At 51.3% G+C, this 18,149-nt stretch overlaps 1 protein-coding gene across 3 annotated transcripts in view; it reads right to left on the minus strand.

Moving 5' to 3' along the window:
- Positions 1-517: 517 nt before the first annotated feature.
- The window catches only part of SCLY (selenocysteine lyase), a 46,904-nt gene continuing 29,272 nt past the window's right edge, over positions 518-18,149 (minus strand). For 2 of the 3 annotated variants that reach the window (XM_010597656.3, XM_023557724.2), the window contains 8 exons: positions 17,244-17,371; positions 16,850-17,014; positions 15,791-15,897; positions 10,235-10,271; positions 7,819-7,902; positions 7,207-7,309; positions 4,936-5,011; positions 518-2,347 (listed from right to left, as the gene is read on the minus strand). In XM_010597656.3, coding sequence (XP_010595958.2) covers positions 2,194-2,347; positions 4,936-5,011; positions 7,207-7,309; positions 7,819-7,902; positions 10,235-10,271; positions 15,791-15,897; positions 16,850-17,014; positions 17,244-17,371 — 854 coding nt within the window. In that variant the 3' untranslated portion in view covers positions 518-2,193. Of the gene's footprint in view, positions 2,348-2,871; positions 3,335-4,935; positions 5,012-7,206; positions 7,310-7,818; positions 7,903-10,234; positions 10,272-15,790; positions 15,898-16,849; positions 17,015-17,243; positions 17,372-18,149 lie in introns of those variants that run through there. The other variant, XM_023557723.1, reaches the window with a different exon arrangement.

Below are 18,149 nucleotides of genomic sequence, written 5' to 3' on the forward strand. Positions count from 1 at the left end.
AGGGAGTGGCAGGCCCCAGTGTCTACTTCTCCACGGACTCCCTGTGAACTGTCCTGACCCTGGGCTGGCCAGAGCAGGTTCCGGGGGTGGGTGGCAGACCCGTCCACCACAAGTCCTTTCCTGGAGACTCAGTGTCAAACGTTTGAGTAATTGGGGCTCTGTCCTGGCCCTGGGCTGGCCAGAGCAGGCCCCTGAGTTGGGGGTAGGGGGCCTCTTCCTGGGGAACCAGGTCTAGGGGTGTTTGAGTATCAAGTGCCCCATTGGGGCCTGGTGCTCTGGCCACGTTGTCACCACAGTGATCTAAGGGCATGCTGTCCCCCAGAACTGGAAACACAGTCTGCACCTGGCTCCTGCCTCACCTGGCCCGTGGCCCGTGGAGGCCCCGCTAACCCAAGGAGAAGTGGGCCATGATGCAGTGGGCCCCTCACTGTTCCTCTTTGTGGGTGCTATGGGCCATGCAGGGTGTGCGCCTGCTGGATGCTGGGGGGAAAGTCCAAGGTGCAGGAGGTAGCTCGGCCCTCCCTCCGACCACAGTGGTCCAGTTCCTACGGGCTGCAGAGAAAAGGTCCCCCTTCAGGTTTTAGTGCCACCCTCAGGCATCTTTCCCAGACTGTCCTTCAGTGGGGCAGGATACCCATACTCTTAGCGGAGCCCGCAGACCAGGCCTGCTTCCCAGGGGCTCCAGAGAGCATAACCACGCCATGATAGGATGGAGTTATGGCACAACGCTCCCACTCCCCCCGGCCGTCTGTACCTGTGCCAGGGATAAGCACTCCCCACCATGAGAAAAGCGCCAGGCCAGGGTGTCTGCACCCACCCAGAAAACTGCAAACATGGCATATTTTATTAACATGTATTAATAAAGGATTTTATTAATATATTTAATTTCCGACAGCTGTTTGCTTACACTTTAAGACTTCACGTTAAAAAGGTTATTCTATTAAAAATGAACCCTACGTAAATGTCTCCGCAGCACGGATGGCACGTGATATGAGAATGCCACAAGGTGCTTTGTAAAGACAGGAGAATCCTTTTGTGAAATGAGATTAAAATGAAAGCTGGATGAGCTGACTTCCCACCTTGAGAATGAGCAGAACCACCGAGCGCAGCTGCCACCCATACTCTGCCACGTCCGACTGGAGCCCTGAGAGGTCAGAGGGGGCAGCATGGGGGACTGACGGGGCAGGCCTCCGAGCCTCTGAGCCACCCAGGCGGACGCTGCTGGGCAAAGGTGCAGATGGGAGGCCCCATGAAGCCGAGCTCCAGGATCAGAGCGAGGCAAAAACTGAGTCTCCTGTTTTCACGATAGCGATGGCCTGACAATGGATAATAAATACTTGGGTCTCATCATTTGGATAAAAGCGCCACCTCTCAGGAAGGTGCCCAGGCGTGTCCACTTCCACCTGTGCATTCAGCAGCAGAGACAAGGGACAGCCCTATGCGGGCGTGTGTGTCCTGGGCCTGGGTGACCGTCCTATGTGCACGTGTGTGTCCTGGGCCTGAGTGACTCTCCTGTGGGGCACTCTTGTCCTGGGCCTATAAGTGACCGTCCTATATGGCCATGTGTGTCCTGGGCCTCTGAGTGACTGTCCTATGGGGCATGTGTGTCCCTGGGTCTATGAGTGACTGTCCTATGTGGGTGTGTGTGTCCTGGGCCTGAGTGACCATCTTATGGGGCGTGTGTGTCCCTAGGTCTATAAGTGACCATCCTATGTGGGCGTGTGTATCCTGGGCCTATGAATGACTGTCCTGTGTGGGTGTGTGTATCCTGGGCCTATGAGTGACTGTCCCAAGGGGCTCCCCTGTCCTGGCCTATGAGGACCACTGGGGTTTGTGTGCCTGGTAGCTCCTCTGGAACTGTCCCTCGGGAGAGGAAGCCCAGAGCACACGTGCTTCTGAGTCACCAGACCTCACACACCAGGATAAAACGAGGACCTGGAGAAGTCAGGAAAACTGTCGTCCCAGCCAGCCTTGGGGGAGAGACGCCTGGGGAAGGGAGGAGGTGGGTGCATGCCTGCGTGCCGCCCTGGGGGAGAAATGTGGGTGTGTGCCGTGTGCTCCGCTGGGGGACAGATGTGGGTGCGTGTGCACGTGCTGCCCAAGGGGAAGGGAGGTATCCACAGCCCTGGCTCCCGGCTCCTAGGAGCAGAACACTGAGGTCCTGTGCTCACAGTGGGAGGGGCTCCCTCTGCCCTAGGCGGAGCCCTCCAGCAGGGCCACGGCCTGCTTCAGGTCCTCCACCACGAGGTCCACCTCTGCCTTGGTGGTGCCGCGCCCCACGCTGAGCCGGAGGGCGTTCCTGGCCACTTCAAAAGGGATGCCGCAGCTGAGCAGCACCGGGGACGGCCTGGAGGGCAGAGGAGCCGGTCAGCTGTCAGGGAAAGCATGTCTCCTTCATGCTCCTCTGGACACGAGGAGACCCTTCCCATCCTGCTCCCGGCCAAGTCCCCCCAGCTACGTCCACAGCACCCACCTCTTGGCCTTGCTCTTGTCCCCATCTTCCCCCTTCCTGGACCCTCCCTCCACCGGACTCCCCAACAAACATACCTCTAACCCAACTCAAACTGAAGATTGGTTCGAGGTCCTGCTCGCCCTCCTGGCCTGAGGCCCTCATGGCTCTAGGCCTTTCTACCCCGCAGCGGGGACACCTGTCCCACCCAGCAAGCTGGACCCCTCGGTACTGAGTTCTGGGGTGATGGGACTTTGTCTTTGAGGAGTTTAAGGGGTCTCGGGGAGACTCATATTCAAACAGGAAACACAGAATATGTGTCACCCCTAGGTGTCAGGGATTTTCCGCAGCACCGAGCTCCGTGCCTTACATACACTAAACCAAAAAGTAAAAAAAAAAAAAAAAAAACCATTGCCATCCAGTCAATTCTGAGGCATGGTAACCCCATGGGCTCAGCAACAATCTTTATGGCAGCAAATGGCGTTTCTTCTGAGGTGGTGCTAGGCAGGTTCCGACTGCCAACATTAGAAGTCAAGTGCAAGCTGTCTACACCACCCAGGGACGTAGCCTGCATGCGCTGTGGCTGTGTGCCATGGAGAGGATTCCGACCCATAGCAACCCTATATAACAGAGTAGAACTGCTCCATGGGGGTTTCAAGGCTGTAATCTTGACAGGAGCAGATCGCCAGGTCTTCCTCCCAAAGAGTGGCTGGTGAGTTTGAACCAGAACGCTTAACTGTTTCCGTGTCAATTCCGACTCACAGTGACGCCATTTTCAGGCTTGTAAATCGCTATAGAAGCAGATTGCCACATCTTTCTCCCACGGAGCCACTGGTGGTTTCGAACCGTCACCCTTTCTTTTTTCTTTTTTAAATTTTTATTGTGCTTTAAGTGAAAGTTTACAAATCAAGTCAGTCTCTCATACAAGCATTTATATACACCTTGCTATATACTCCTAGTTGCTCTCCCCCTAATGAGACAGCACACTCCTTCCCTCCACTCCCTCCGCTCTCTTTGTGTTCATTCGGCCGGCTTCTGACCCCCTCTGCCCTCTCATCTCCCCTCCAGACAGGAGCTGCCCACATAGTTTCATGTGTCTACTTGATCCAGGAAGCTCACTCCTCACCAGCATCATTTTCTATCCCATAGTCCAGTCCAATCCCTGTCTGAAGAGTTGGCTTTGGGAATGGTTCCTATCTTGGGCTAAGAGAAGGTCTGGGGACCATGACCTTCGGGGTCCTTCTAGTCTCAGTCACACCATTAAGTCTGGTCTTTTTAAGTGAATTAGGGGTCTGCGTCCCATTGCTCTCCTGCTCCCTCAGGGGCTCTCTGTTGTGTTCCCTGTCAGGGCACTCATTGGTTGTGGCCAGGCACCATCTAGTTCTTCTGGTCTCAGGCTGATGTAGTCTTTGGTTCATGTGCCCTTTCTGTCTCTTCGGCTCATAATTACCTTGTGTCTTTGGTGTCAAACCACCAACCTTTCAGTTAGCAGCGGAGTGCTTTAACCACTGCACCCCTCAACACATAGGTCACCGGGGGCACCCCACCTCCTTGCCTCAGCTGTGAGCAAAGGCCTCACATGCCTTTTCTCCCCCCAGGGGGTACCTGCCCACCCTGGGGGCCTCCCAGCTGAGATGGCAGGTGCCGGACTTACTGCTCTGTGCCTCAGTTTCCCCACCTCTCAGGTGGTGGTGAGCATCTGGTGAGGGAGGATAGCACCTGGAGCACTTGGGGACAGCTCCCCTGCACGCCCGCCTGACCTCTGCCAGCCCCGGACCCTGACTGACGCCTCTGCCAGAGTGGGGGCTTTGGCCCTCAGTCACGGAGACGAGGCCCCCACCTGGCTCGTCCGCCTCCCTTTCACTTCAGGTGCCCACAGAATGGATAGTCTCAGCTATTCCAGACTGGACTTTAATAACCACTGTCTGCTGTCTCCCTGTAGCTCAGGCCCCTCTGTCTAGCCACACCCCAATGTCTCACGTGGACCTCGTGCCCACAGAAGCAGACACAGACCCCCTTGTCCTCTTCCCCCCTACAGGCCCTGCTCCTCCATGGGCCCTAACCGGGACTAGCTGACGCTGCCCATGGCTACCCCCAGCTGATACCCACCCACACACGGCAGCAGGGAGCTTTCTGGAACCCACATGGAACCAGTCACCAGTCTGCCCCAACCCTGTGGTAGCTCCGTCTTCCTGAGGCTGGGTGAGTGTGGGCTGGCCCCGGGTCTCTGGGTCCTGGACTGTGCGTGGCCTCCTCTTCTCTCCCTCCCAGACCTGGGCACAGACTGGCCCTTCTCCGAGAAGCCCCTCTTCTCGTGGTTAAGCCCAGAGGCCACTTCTTCCAGGAAGGCTGTCCTCTCCTCCCCTCTCCTCCCCTCCTGTGGGCCCTTGTAGGCAGGGCCTCCACTTGTCCGCTTTCCTGCGATTCTAACAGGCAGTGATGCAGTCACCCCATCACACTGTGAGTGAGCACATGGGGGCACTTACCGGTCCCCAAGGTCCGAGTGGCATGCGGCACCCACACTGGCCAGCAGTGTCCTGCACTGGGCGAGTACCAGGCGGCCTGTGGAGAAGAGGGTAGTCCTGAGCCAGAGCCCTGCACTCCCTGTGTGCGCCTGTCCACCCTTCCGCCCAGGGTGCACTGGGGAGTTCCCAGGCTGGCCTGCCCCCCTCTGCACACCCACGGAGTTCCAGGGGCAGCCCTGCATGCGGGGGAGAAGTCTCCATAAGACCCACACAAATGCCTCCTCCTTCCTTGTTGTTGTTGTTGTTGTTAGGTGCCGTCGAGTCGGTTCTGACTCATAGCGACCCTATGTACAACAGAACGAAACTCTGCCCAGTCATGTGCCATCCTCACCATCATTGCTGTGTTTGAGCCCATTATTGCAGCCACTGTGTCAATCCATCTCATTGAGTGTCTTCATCTTTTCCACTGACCAAGCATGATGTCCTTCTCCAGGGCTGGTCCCTCCTGACAACATGTCCAAAGTATGTGAGACCAAGTCTCGCCATCCTTGCTTCTAAGGAGCATTCTGGTTGTACTGCTTCCTAAGACAGGCTTCAAAAATGTTATTCTAACCAATTGTCTTGGAAGGCGCCAAAGTGCTTAATGGCTGCCTAACTTAGTAACTTGTTGCCCTGGCAATAATATTTAAGTTTACATCTGCATTTTTGCAAAGGTACAAACATGGGTGAGTTCTTTTTTAACCAGAAGGCATTTACTGCTTCTTGCGTAAGCACACAAGTTAAAATCATCTGCTTCTGGGATGACAGAGGCTGACAGCCCGGCTCACTGCAGCCAACGCAGGAGACTGCTGAACACAAAGGCTGCCGCAGAAAAAAGCAGGACAGACGGACAGAGGCCACCTGAAGGAATGCCCTTCCCAGTGAGCACGCTTCCCCTCAAGCTCCTGATGGCACAGCCTCAGGAGGCCCACCCGTGTTTTTTCTTCATGGTCCCACTGTTCCTGCCACCTGTCTCTGTGTGACCCACAAGACAAGAAAACACCACCACCCCCAACTTCTAAGAAGCCCTCTCGTGGTCTCAGGACCACCATCATCCCCTCCCAAATGGAAACATGCTGGGCCAACGCCCCAGACCTTCATGCTCAGGGACTCAGGGCCAGCCCAGTTTGACCTGTGTTTAGGATATAACTGACTGTCCCCGTTTCCAGCAATGGAAGGAGAAGTCGCAGGACAAAAGAAAGCTACACACCTCATGCTTAGCCAGTTTTTAAATTGTAGCCTTCAGTTTCCCTCAACTTCATAAAATAGTTTCTAAACACTGTTGTTGAGTCAATTCCAACTCATAGTGACCCTATAAGACAGAGAAAACTGCCCCATAGGGTTTCCAAGGAGTGGCTGGTGGATTTGAACTGCTGACCTGTTGGTTAGCAGCTGAGCTCTATTGGGCAAATCTGCTGCAAAAGACCTCTTTAAAGTGTTGAAAAGCAAAGATGTCACCTTGAAGACTAAGGTGTGCCTGACCCAACCCACGGTGTTTTCAATCACCTCCTATGCATGTGAAAGCTGGACAGTGAATACGGAAGACCGAAGAAGAACTGACACCTCTGAATTGTGGTGTCGGCGAAGAATATTGAATATATGATGGACTGCCAAACGAACGAACAAATCCGTCTTGGAAAAAGTACAACCAGAATGTTCCTTCGAAGCAAGGATGGCGAGACTCCGTCTCACATACTTTGGACAAGTTATCAGGAGGAACCAGCCCCTGGAGAAGAACTTCACGCTTGGTAAAGTAGAAGGTCAGCAAAAAAGAGGGAGACTCTCAATGAGAACGATTGACACAGTGGCTGCAACAATGGGCCCAAACACAGCAATGGTTGTGAGGATGGTGCAGTGTTTCATTCTGTTGTACATAGGGTCGCTATGAGTCGGAACTGACTCGACGGCACCTAACAACAACAACAATAAACACTGCCAACAAAAATAGCACCAACTAGCTAGTCTAAAATTTAGTTTTATTTTCTTACCTAACCTTAGGGTGGGTGCTAATGACTGTTGAGAGCTGAGAACTACCCATATAGGAAGCGTTAGTGAAATGAGCAAAGTCAGGGAAAAAAGAGGTCGATGGCCAGAGCCCCAGGGACCGTCCACCCTCACCACTGGGCCGAGCCCTGACGACACTGTAGCTGCCCCACGGAGGAGAGCTAGGAGGTGCCAGCTCTGAACAGGAACTTGGCGGCCCAGGAGCCACGCAAACCAACAGCAAAGGGACAGGAGGAGCTGGGGCGTCACCTTGAAGCTGGGGTCCCCGGATGGAAACATTACAGGTGTTGGCAAGTCTCTCCGACCCTGGAAACTGGCTGTTCAGATGGATTCTCTTCTTACCAAATTCGGCCTGAAAAAGTAAACGAAATATTCAGTGACAGCGTCACAACCCCCCTCCCCACCCCGCCATTTGTTTGAACTTTAGGCTTTTTGGGAAACAAAACCTCAACATAGAAATACAGTCTCTTATTGATAAGCATCTACTTATAATTGTTCAGGGGACTGACCAGGAAAAGCAAAGTTTTCAGGGGAAAAATAAACCTTCTGAATAACTACAGTCCTTCTACATAACAACCGTTAAATACACTGCCGCTGGTGTATTTTTGTCACACCCTGTGATAAAGATATCCACTTAGTCTAGAGTCTCTCTGGGGGCTTTTGACTCCAGCTAGTGTTTCTTCCTTGAGTCTTCCCTCTCCTCATCACCACAGTGAGTGCCCCGACCAGCTTCCCGGCTGGGTTTCCTACACACAGCTCCCTCTGCCTGGGTCAGTCAAGCCCCCTCCCCACCCCAAAGGGTGGTTCCCCCACCCCGCACAGGCTCAAGACCACGGTGCACTGGCCGGGAACTCCGCCCACCTGCAGCCTCTCCTCCAGGTAATCTCGGACCTCTCTCATGTGGGCCTCGTAAGCCTCGCAGTTCTCGCTCACCAGCTCCGCGGCCTGGGGACACGGAAACACGTGCTGCTCAGCACCAAGGCAGGGACGCGCACCCCATCACTGCAAAACCGAGGGCGGCAAGAGAGCTTTAAATAGTGGAGGCGTATTTCCTCGAACGTGAGAAACTCCTGCGGCTTCAGGATTTCCTGAGCGCCTGTGTGTGCCAAAGAGCCCTGGTGGCACAGAGGTTAGGAGCTCGGCTGCTAACCAAAAGGTCGGCAGTTTGAATCCACTAGCTGCTCCTTGGAAACCTTATGGGGCAGTTCTACCCTGTCCTATAGGGTTGCTGTGGGTTGGAGTTGACCCCACAACAACGGGTTTGGTGTTTTAGGGACACGTGCCAAGGGCCACATTAGCAGCTTGAAGAGCCCTGTCTTCATCCATTCAATAGGGTCTGACTGTTGGGCAGCTCTGGAAGCTTTGGATGAGACCAAAGTGACCCCAGTCTCCAGGGGAGACACATTCCGTTCCGGAGAGGGACCGGGACGAGAAGGAGAGAGGCCGTGAGCAGACCACGCCACCTGTGGTGGGAGCAGCTGAGGGGACCCCAGAGGCCGGGGGAGGAGACAGCGGCAGGTGAAGGGAGCCACCGCCATCCAGACCCCTCGCGGAAGGACGAGCACATCCCTGGAAGGGAAGGGCCAGGGTGGCAGGTGCAGCGAGTGTGAGGGGGAGGCACGCAGAGACCAGACTCGGTGACCCCGAGGCCCCAGGCTGGTGGTGTACATAAGTGCAATGGGGCGAGTTTATCTACAACTGAGCAAGTGATGTAGCTGACTTGCATTTTAGCATCACTGGGTGCATTGTGGGGAACAGAAGCAGGAGACCCAGAGAGGCCGGGGTGGGCAGCCAAGCGAGAGGACAGCGTGGTCTAGGGCCAGAGGCCGTGGAGAGGGACAGGAGGCAGAGCAGATGCCGGAGGTGGAAGAGGCAGGAGTCGGGGCAACCATGGGGTGAGGAGAGGAAGGAGGAGACAGGACTGGCCTTGGGCTTGTTGAACTGGAGTCGCCCAAGAGGCGCCTGAGGAAACCTCCAGAGAGCTGTGGGGGGCGTCTACAGCTCCAGAGAGGCCAGCCCTGCTTGGAGATGTGATGTTAAAGAGCCAGGACGTGTTTGCAGCCGTGGGCTGGACGGGTCCCCTAGGAGGACACAGGGGAGAGGAGGCTGGGAGCTCCGGGCATACCCCTAGGTAAGGGGCTATCCACACAGCAGGGGAGGGGGGAGCAGGCTAGAGGAGACCTTGCTTCTGGAAAGCTGCCACGAGGCCAGATGAGGTAAGGCCCAAGACACAGCCTGGATGGGACAACCACGGTGGCTGGGGCCCACCCGGAAGTCTGCGGGGAGTGGGGGAACCAGACGCTAGACTGGATGTGAGGAGTAGGAGTGGGGAGAGTAAGCGTGGGCAGCTCTTCCAAGATGCCCACTAGGAAGGGGGAGCGAGCTGCCATGGGGAGGACGCTGTTACGAGCTGGCGTCTTCCGTAGACTGGTGGGAACGTTCCAGGAGAGAAGAGGATGTAGGAGGGAGGTGTGTGGAGCTCCCAAAACCCCAACTTGGCCATCTCATAAGGCAGAGACCTGGGAACAGTAGGTCCTAACGCAGATTGACAGCGGAGGGGGGCTGTCCAGAAGTCCAGGAGGCATCATGGATCCGGGTGCTAAACAAGGTTGTTGGACTGGGCAGGTGGAGAGCGGGCTAAAAGCGCGCTGCAGACAGTCCTGGAGTGGGAAGCTGGCGGGTGTGGAAAGGTTCTCGGGGCGTGTGGGGGCAGTGAAGACACAGCAGATATGACCCTGTGTTCTTACATTAGAAGAGACTTTTCCCTTTTAGATGCAAAGCATGTGGAGATCTCAAACTGCACAGCTCTCCAGGCTGGTAGATAAAATTCTAGGTGTTTTCTTCCGTCTCTCCATTGACTGGAATCCTGATATGATCTCCTAAGGTCCCTGGTGGTGCAAGTGGCTTTCGCTCAATGGCTAACCTGAAGGCTGGCGGTTCAAACCCACCCAGCAGTACTATGGAAAGACAGGCCTGGAGCTCTGCTTCCGTAAAGATTCCAGCTTCTCCCACACTGTCACGTGGGGTTGCCAGGAGTGGGAATCACTCCACGGCAGCCAACGGCAATAACAAGGCCCTGGACACCCATTCAGGCCTCTGGGGAAACTGACGGACAAGGCAGTTAATTAATCTGCTCAAGGTCACCAAAAGCAACGAAAGGATGAACTTGAACGCTGACCTTTCGCAGTGTTGTCAGCCTGCACTGAGGCTGTAGCACCCCCACCCCAGACAGAAGCAGGCCAGTTGACCCACGCCGTGTCGGCAGAGTGAGGCTTACCTTCCCGAGGCCGGCGATCATTGGGGTGTTCTCGGTCCTGTAAGAGACAAGGGGTAAATCCTGTCCCAGAGCAAAGCAGCTTCAGAGTAATGAGGTCGCAATCGATAGCTGACCCGGGAAGGAGCATGTTTACGCGAAAGCCGCTGTGTAAGAATGAGAACATCACACCGACACCTTACGGCACGCGTGTCGCCCCAGCAGCCTCCACACAAAGTTGTTCCAACCTCACACAAGCAGGGACAAACTCGGTGGGAAGTCCAAAGTTTGCCACTCTGGGTGGGCCCTTTCCCGGGCATGGGGGCAACCCTCCTCCTACTGCGTACCCAGAGCCCTCCTCTCTTTGGTCCCTACTACCCGGGGATAGCCATTTACAGTTGACAACGTTTTCTGAGTAGCTGATTCACGGCCTGTTAGCGTCACGTTAAGCCTCTCAGTGGTAATAAGGAAGGAATCCTTCGTCGTCATCGGGGTTTCTGGCCTCAGCAGATAAGAGGTGTCTGTGTGTGGCGTATGCATGGATTTGGTGAGTGTGCAAAGGGGGGTGTGTGCATGTGGGGGTGTGTATGCGTGGTGCTGTGTGTGTATATGTGTGTGCAGTATGAGCACGTGGGTGGGGTGTGTGTGTGTGTGAGTATGCTTCTGTGTGTGCGTGTGTGTATGTGGGGTGTGTGGGTGAGTATGCCTCTGTGTGGTTCGTGAGTGTGTGTGTGTATATGTGGGGTGTGTGTGCATGTGGTGGGATGTGTGTGTGAGTATGTGTGTGTGGGGAGTGTGTATGTGGTGGGGTGTGTATGTGAGTATGTGAAAGTGCGGTGTGTATATGTGAGTAAGCGTGTGTGTGTGCGTGTGTGTGCGGAAGAGGGACAAGAGAGCCCCTTGAAGACCAGTGACTCTCACACCTTGATCCTACGAGCTAAAAAACAGAACTCTTTGCCGCATTTCTAGGAAAATAAAACATTAACTCAATAAACAGAATTTTCTTACTGTTAAGTTCTGGCTGAATAAAGTCTTGTTAGGCCTTTGGAACCGGATCCCGCTAGTTGACCAGCAGATAATAAGATAAATGGAGGTGCAGCATGTGATAGAGACAGAAGACCTGTCCACACTGGCCCTGCTCTGACAACAGTGTGACTGGTCAGCTCCGCTCCCCAGGGGTGGGTGGTCAGGTGCTGGGCGAGGGCTGGGCTGGGGACAGGAAGGCCTGGGCTTTGCCCTCAGCCCAGACTCCTCCTCACCGTGGGCTCTCAGCTCAGTCACATCCCCTTCCTGGGCTCGGCGTCCTCATGTGCAGAACAGCGTGGTCAGGCCAGGGGCTTAGGAGCATGGCTAAAGGTCTGTGACCTGCTGTGGCCTGGGAGAGCTCCCACGGTGGGACAGCCTGGGAACCCTTGTGCACTGGCCCAGTTGTGCAACCAGGCCCATCCCAGCACCCACCCTCTGGCAGTCAGCCATTTTCTACTTCCCCACGGAGTAAGTTAAACCCTGCTGTCCCTACCCTGTCTCAAAACCCTGACCTGCTGCTTACGGTTCCTGGAACATCTGATCGTCTTCTTTTAAATTAAACTTTTAAATTTGAGATAATTGTTGATTCACATGCAGTTGTAAGAAATAGACAGATTCCATGTACTCTTTACCCAGATGTCTTGCCAAATGATAGTACTGGATCACAACCGGGATATCGCACTGACATAGTCAAGATCCAGAACATTCCATCCCCACAAGGATCCCTCATGCTGCCCTTTTATAGCCACACCCACTGTCCTCCTGCCCATACCTGGTTCTTAATCCCCGTTAATGAATGATTTCTTTTCCATTTCTATAATTTTGTCATTTCAAGAATGTTGTATGTGAAGTCACACAGTATGGAACCTTTTGGGATCGACTTCTTTCACCCGGCCTGCTTCCTTGGAGATTCATCCCGGTTGTTGGGGATATCAATAGTTTGTTTTGTTTTATTGCTGAGTAGTGTCCCATTACGTGGATGTACCACAGTTTAACCATGTACCCACTGGAGGACATCTGGGTTTGGGCTCTTACAAATAAATTCACTACAAGCATTTGTGCACAGATTTTGTGTGCACACAAGTCTCCGTTTCTTTGGGATAAGTGTCAAGGAGTGAAATTCCTAGGTTGTGTGGTATTTGCATATTTAGTTTTTAAAGAAACTGCTGAGTTTTTCCAGAGTGGCTGTACCATTTTACACTCCACCAGCAGTGTATGGGGGATCCGGTTTCTCTGCACCCTCGCCGGCATTTGGAGCTCTTAGCATAATTTTTATTTTGGCCATCCTGATAGGTGTGTAGCAATATCTCATTGCGGTGCTACTTTGTATTTTCTCTGGTGGCGCAGTGGTTAAGAGCTACAGCTGCTAATGAAAAGGTCAGCTGTTCGAATCCACTCAGGCGCTCCTTGGAAACTCTATGGGGCAGTTCTACTCTGTCTTATAGGGTCGCTATGACTCGGAATCTACTTGACGGCAATGGGATTGGTTTTGGGTTTTTTTTTTCTATTTAGAAACCTTTTTTTTCTCTTTTTAGTTATTCTTCTAGGGTAGGTCTGCTAGCTACAAATTCTTAGCTTTCCTTCATCTGAGAATGTCTTGATTTCCCCTTCATTCCTAAAGGATATTTTCACTGTATATAGGCTTCTTGGTTAATGGTTCCTTTCTTTCAGCACTGGAAAAATATTGTGCCACTTCTTTCTGGCCTCCATGTTTCTGATGAGAGAAATCTGTCATTTAAGTAGTTTTTCTCCTATTGGGGAGGTATCATTTTTCTATGGCTGCTTTCAAGGTTTTGTTCTGTCTTTTAACTTCGGAAGTTAAATTATGATAAGTCTTGTCATGAATTTCTGTGGGCTTATCTTGCTTGGGGTTTACTCAGATTCTTCAATCTGTAAATTTATGTTTCTTGCCAAATTTGGGAAATTATGTTATGTTTTCAGCACTACCCTCTTTCTCTTCTCCTTCTGGGACTTCAGAAGGAGATGTTTTATTATAGTGTCACTATCGCTTAGTCTCTGTTCATTTCTTTCCCGGTCTATTTCCTCTTTGTTGTTCAGATTGAGTAATTTGTATTGTTCTTTCACCTCACTAATTCTTTCCTCTGTCCCCTCTATTCTGCTGTTGAGCCCACCCATTGAACTTTTTATCTTGGTTATTGTAGTTTTTAGTTCTAAAATTTCCATTTGGTTCTTCTTTACATTTCTTTCTTTTTTGAGACTATTTCATTTGCTTCAAGTGTGCTTGTAATTGCTTATTGAAGCATTTTTATTGTGCCTGCTTTAATATCTGTGCCAGACTGTTTACAATAGCAAAAACTTGGGAGCAACCAAGGTGCCCAACAATGGATGAGTGGATAAATAAATTATGGTCTATTCACACAATATTATGCATCGATAAAGAACAATGATGAATCCGTGAAACATTTCATAACATAGAGGAACCTGGAAGGCATTATGCTGAGTGAAATTAGTCAGCTACAAGAGGACAAATATTGTGTAAGACCACTATTATAAGAACTCGAGAAATAGTTTAAACAGAGAAGAGAATATTCTTTGATGGTTACGAGAGGGGGGAAGGAGGGAGGGAGGGAGAGTGGTTTTCACTAATTAGATAGTAGATAAGAAGTATTTTAGGTGAAGGAAAAGATAACACACAATACAGGAGAGGTCAGCACAACTGGACTAAATCAAAAGCAAAGAAGTTTCCTAAATAAACTGAATGCTTTGAAGGCCAGCGTAGCCAGGGCAGGGGTTTGGGGACCATGGTTTCAGGCGACATCTAAGTCAATTGGCATAATAAAATCTATTAAGAAAACATTTTGCATTCCACTTTGGAGAGTGGAGTCTGGGGTCTTAAATGCTAGCAAGTGGCCATCTAAGATGCATTAACTGGTCTCAACCCACCTGGAGCAAAGGAGAATGAAGAACACCAAGGACCCAAGGTAATTATGAGCCCAAGAGGCAGAAAGGGCCACATGAACCAGAGACTACATCAGCCTGAGACCAGAAGAACTAGATGGTGCCTGGCCACAACCGATGAGTGCCCTGACAGGGAACACAACAGAGAGCCCCTGAGGGAGCAGGACAGCAGTGGGATGCAGACCCCAAATTCTCATAAAAAGACCAGACTTAATGGTCTGACTGAGACTAGAAGGACCCTGGAGGTTATGGTCCCCAGACCTTCTGTTAGCCCAAGACAGGAACCATTCCTAAAGCTAACTCTTCAGACAGGGATTGGCCTAGACTATGGGATAGACAATGAAACTGGTGAAGAATGAGCTTCTGGGATCCAGTAGACACATGAGACCACGTTGGCTTCTCCTGTCTGAAGGGTAGATGAGAGGGTCAGAAGCTGGCTGAATGGACACGAAAAGAGAGTGGAGAGAAGGAGTGTGCTATCTCATTAGGCGGAGAGCAATTAGGAGTATATAGCAAGGTGTTTATAAGTTTTTGTATGAGAGGCTGACTTGATTTGTAAACTTTCACTTAAAGCACAATAAAAAATGAAAAAAAAAATTACAGCTTTAGTGAGACACAATTCATATACCACACAACTCAGTCATTTAAAGGGTATAATTCAATGCCAACCAGCCATGTCCTGTATCGCTGAGAGTAGTGAACCAGCTACTCCCCAGTGAGGATATCTCTGCTGGGGAGAATCCTGTCAGGTTAATAAAGATGGCATTGACTGAAAAAAAAACCTTTGCCAGAGTATTCTAACAGCACTGTCACCTCAGAGTTGGCAACTATCAATTGCATCTTTTCATTCAAGACTTTCTGGTTCTTAGTATGAGGAGTGATTCTTTATTGAAACCTGGACATTTTAGTATTATGATATGAGGCTCCAGATCTTATTTAAACCTTCTGTTTTAGTTGGCTTTTTCTGACACTGCTCTGGCAGGGGCAGGGGGTGTGGTGTCACATTACTACCAAGAGCTATCAGAAGGGAAACTGGGGTGACCCTGCTGTCCCCCCTATTGAGAGAACTGTAGCACATCCCATCCACAAAGGCTCCAGCAGCATCTCTTTGGTGGGCAGCACCAAAATAACAAGACTAACGACGGTACCTAACACTTGCTGATGGCTTCCTTTGCACCAGCACTACGATGGAAGACTTGCAGACAACTCAGTGAAGTAAATGCTGTCATTAGCCCCATTGTAACTGATGAGGAAACTGAGGCCAAGGAGGGTGAATGACATACCTAGCTCACGCAGCTGACCCGTGGCAGCGCCGGGTTTGACCTGGCCAGGTGCATCTGGCCACCAAGCTCGTGAGTTCATCACACCTGCTGCCAAGGGAAAGTGGATGCTTGGAAGCAATGAAAAGAAACAGAGGTTTCCTTCACCTGCACTGAATCATCCCCAGAGTCTACTCATCTGGTGAGCCTAATGTAGGAATCAGTCAGCAGAACTCATTCTGAGTAAGGATGTGCTACTCTCTGCATGCTTCTGAGAGACAGGAGAAGCACCACAGTGTTTCTTTAAAAGAATCTCTGCCCTACAGACAAATGGCAGGGCCACTGGGTCACAGACTCCATCAGCTTTCAACCTTACCCTGGCCTGAAATTCCGTTCTTGCCCACCTCCGAACAGCATAGGGTGTAGAGCGGTCTGCTCACCAAGGCCTCGTACGTAAAGTGCTCCAATCCTGGGGCCATAGAACTGAAATGAGAAGTCAGCTATTTATTCAACAAGTACTTTCTGAGGACCTTCTCTGTATATGTGCTCAGTGCTTGGCAGCATGCTCTGTGATGGACAGGCCCTGGCTCCCTTGGGTCCCTCAGCTCTGCCAGCCATCACACCTATGGACATGGAGGAGAGGCGGGGCTGGTGCTGGGCTCTTGTTCCCAGCCCTATGGCAGGTAGGGCTCCTCCACCTGCAACGTGATAGAATTTGTAAGAGGATAAGTTTGGAGCTGGATATGCCAAGGCTTTTTCTTGCACACGACTCCAAGTTTTCAAATCAACATTATGCAAAAAAGCATTAAGTGTTACAGTGCCAGGCCAACACACACATTCCTTTGGAAACTAGCTGAGGATTGTGCTTCAAAGCAGAATACTAGAAGTATTTCAGGTCCGAGTCAGCTGCCAGAAAGATAAGCGAAATCTTCGTAAGGGTCCTCAATCCTAGCTATTTTCCTCCTTACTCTGCCTTAAAGATAAGAGTCTCTAAACCTAAACTTTTCCATCCAGGAGCCACATTTTAAGTCAAGTTAGAAAAAGCAACACTTCGTCGAGCCCCACATCTTTTGCCTTTGGTGGGGGGAGGGATCTGTGTGGGCAGATGAGGTCTCTGCCCATTATCTGGCTGGACCCCACCTGCCCTATATTCTCACCTTGGCCTCAACACCTTTCAGAAGATTTGCCTACCTCCCCCACCCAAACCCCATATGGGCAGGGGTGCTCCCATCTGTCCCCACCATGGCACTGATCTAATGGCATCCTAGCTGCATTGGTCTCCCTTTCCAGAAGCTCCTTGAGGGCAGGGACTGTGGAAGACATCAATGCTAACGGGATGAGCACATGAGCAACGAGGATGGTGCTGCTCCTCTCCACAGCAAGCTGTAAGTGAGGGATCTTCCCAACCAGGAGTGACGGGCCACTTAGACGATACCTTGTGTCCCACAATGGTAAGGAAGTCCACGTCCAGGTCCTCCACGTCCACGCGCCTCTTTCCCAATGCCTGTGCAGCATCTGTGTGCACCAGGATGCGGGGCAGCCCCGAGGCCGCCCGCCTTGAGTTCAGGGCTTTGACACGCTGGCTGATTTCAGGGACACGCTGCAGCAGGGAAGACAAACTGTTGAGTGTGTGGCTTTGGTTTGATGAAGACCAACAGAAAGAAGTAAGGAGCAGTTAAGAAGGACAGGCACGAAAAGTTACAAAATTGAAGAAAGGAGAAAAAGAAGTGGCCCAAGCGGAGAAACATTAGATACTAGCAGAGTCTAAGGTCCCTTCCTTCCCACTAGACTTTCTTAAAAGAAGAAGAAGGAAAAAGAAGCTGACTCACCATGATAACGCCAGTCTCGTTGTTGGCCAGCATGATGGTCACAAGGCAGGTGGTGGGCCGGACAGCCGCGAGGACATCGTCCACTTCTGCCTGTCCGCTCACCTTAGACACCGGGACAAAGGTGACAGCTGAGGTATAAAACACAAGTACTTAGGTCAATGGTACAAACGAGCCTCTCTTGAAAGTTCATTTAGATATCACCAAAAACCAAACCGTTGCCGTCGAGTCAATTCTGATGCATAGCAACCAACAAAACCCATTTTCCACAATAATTTACTATAAAAATTTAGAAAACCATAAAGGCGGTAATATAAACCACCCATTATCACACTGCTCAGAAATAATCGCTGTCAGCTATTTTGACTTGAAAGCTTCTTTAGTACAGTTTCAGTTGGTGAATTCATCTCATGGAACATGAATGCCATTCTGCTTCTGATGGAGCCCATGAGGAAATAGTATACTAAGGAGGAAGGCCACTCATAACTGCTCCAAGTGCCTAACCTTCATTTACTCATTACCGAACCAATGTTTGTTAAGCACCTACTGGATGCCAGGCACTATTCTACGTACTTATGAGCTCAGTATTGAAGATGGAAAATAAGAGGAGATAATTAGACTGAAGTTTCCGGCCCAAAATGGTAGAGTACATTGTATCCACTTCCCCCTCTAAGTCCCACTGAAATGAGAGAAGAGCTATTTTCCTAAATAAGAAAGGCATTACAATATTGAGAAAGGGTATCACTTATGGAAAAGGATTTTTTTTTTTAATTTATTGTGCTTTAAGTGAAAGTTTACAAATCAAGCCAGTCTCTCATACAAAAACTTATACACACCTTGCTATGTACTACTAGCTGCTCTCCCCCTAATGAGACAGCATACTCCTCCTCTCCACCCTGGATCCTTCAT

This window comes from Loxodonta africana, chromosome 6 (genome assembly GCF_030014295.1).
Source record: "Loxodonta africana isolate mLoxAfr1 chromosome 6, mLoxAfr1.hap2, whole genome shotgun sequence".
Lineage (NCBI taxonomy): Eukaryota > Metazoa > Chordata > Mammalia > Proboscidea > Elephantidae > Loxodonta > Loxodonta africana.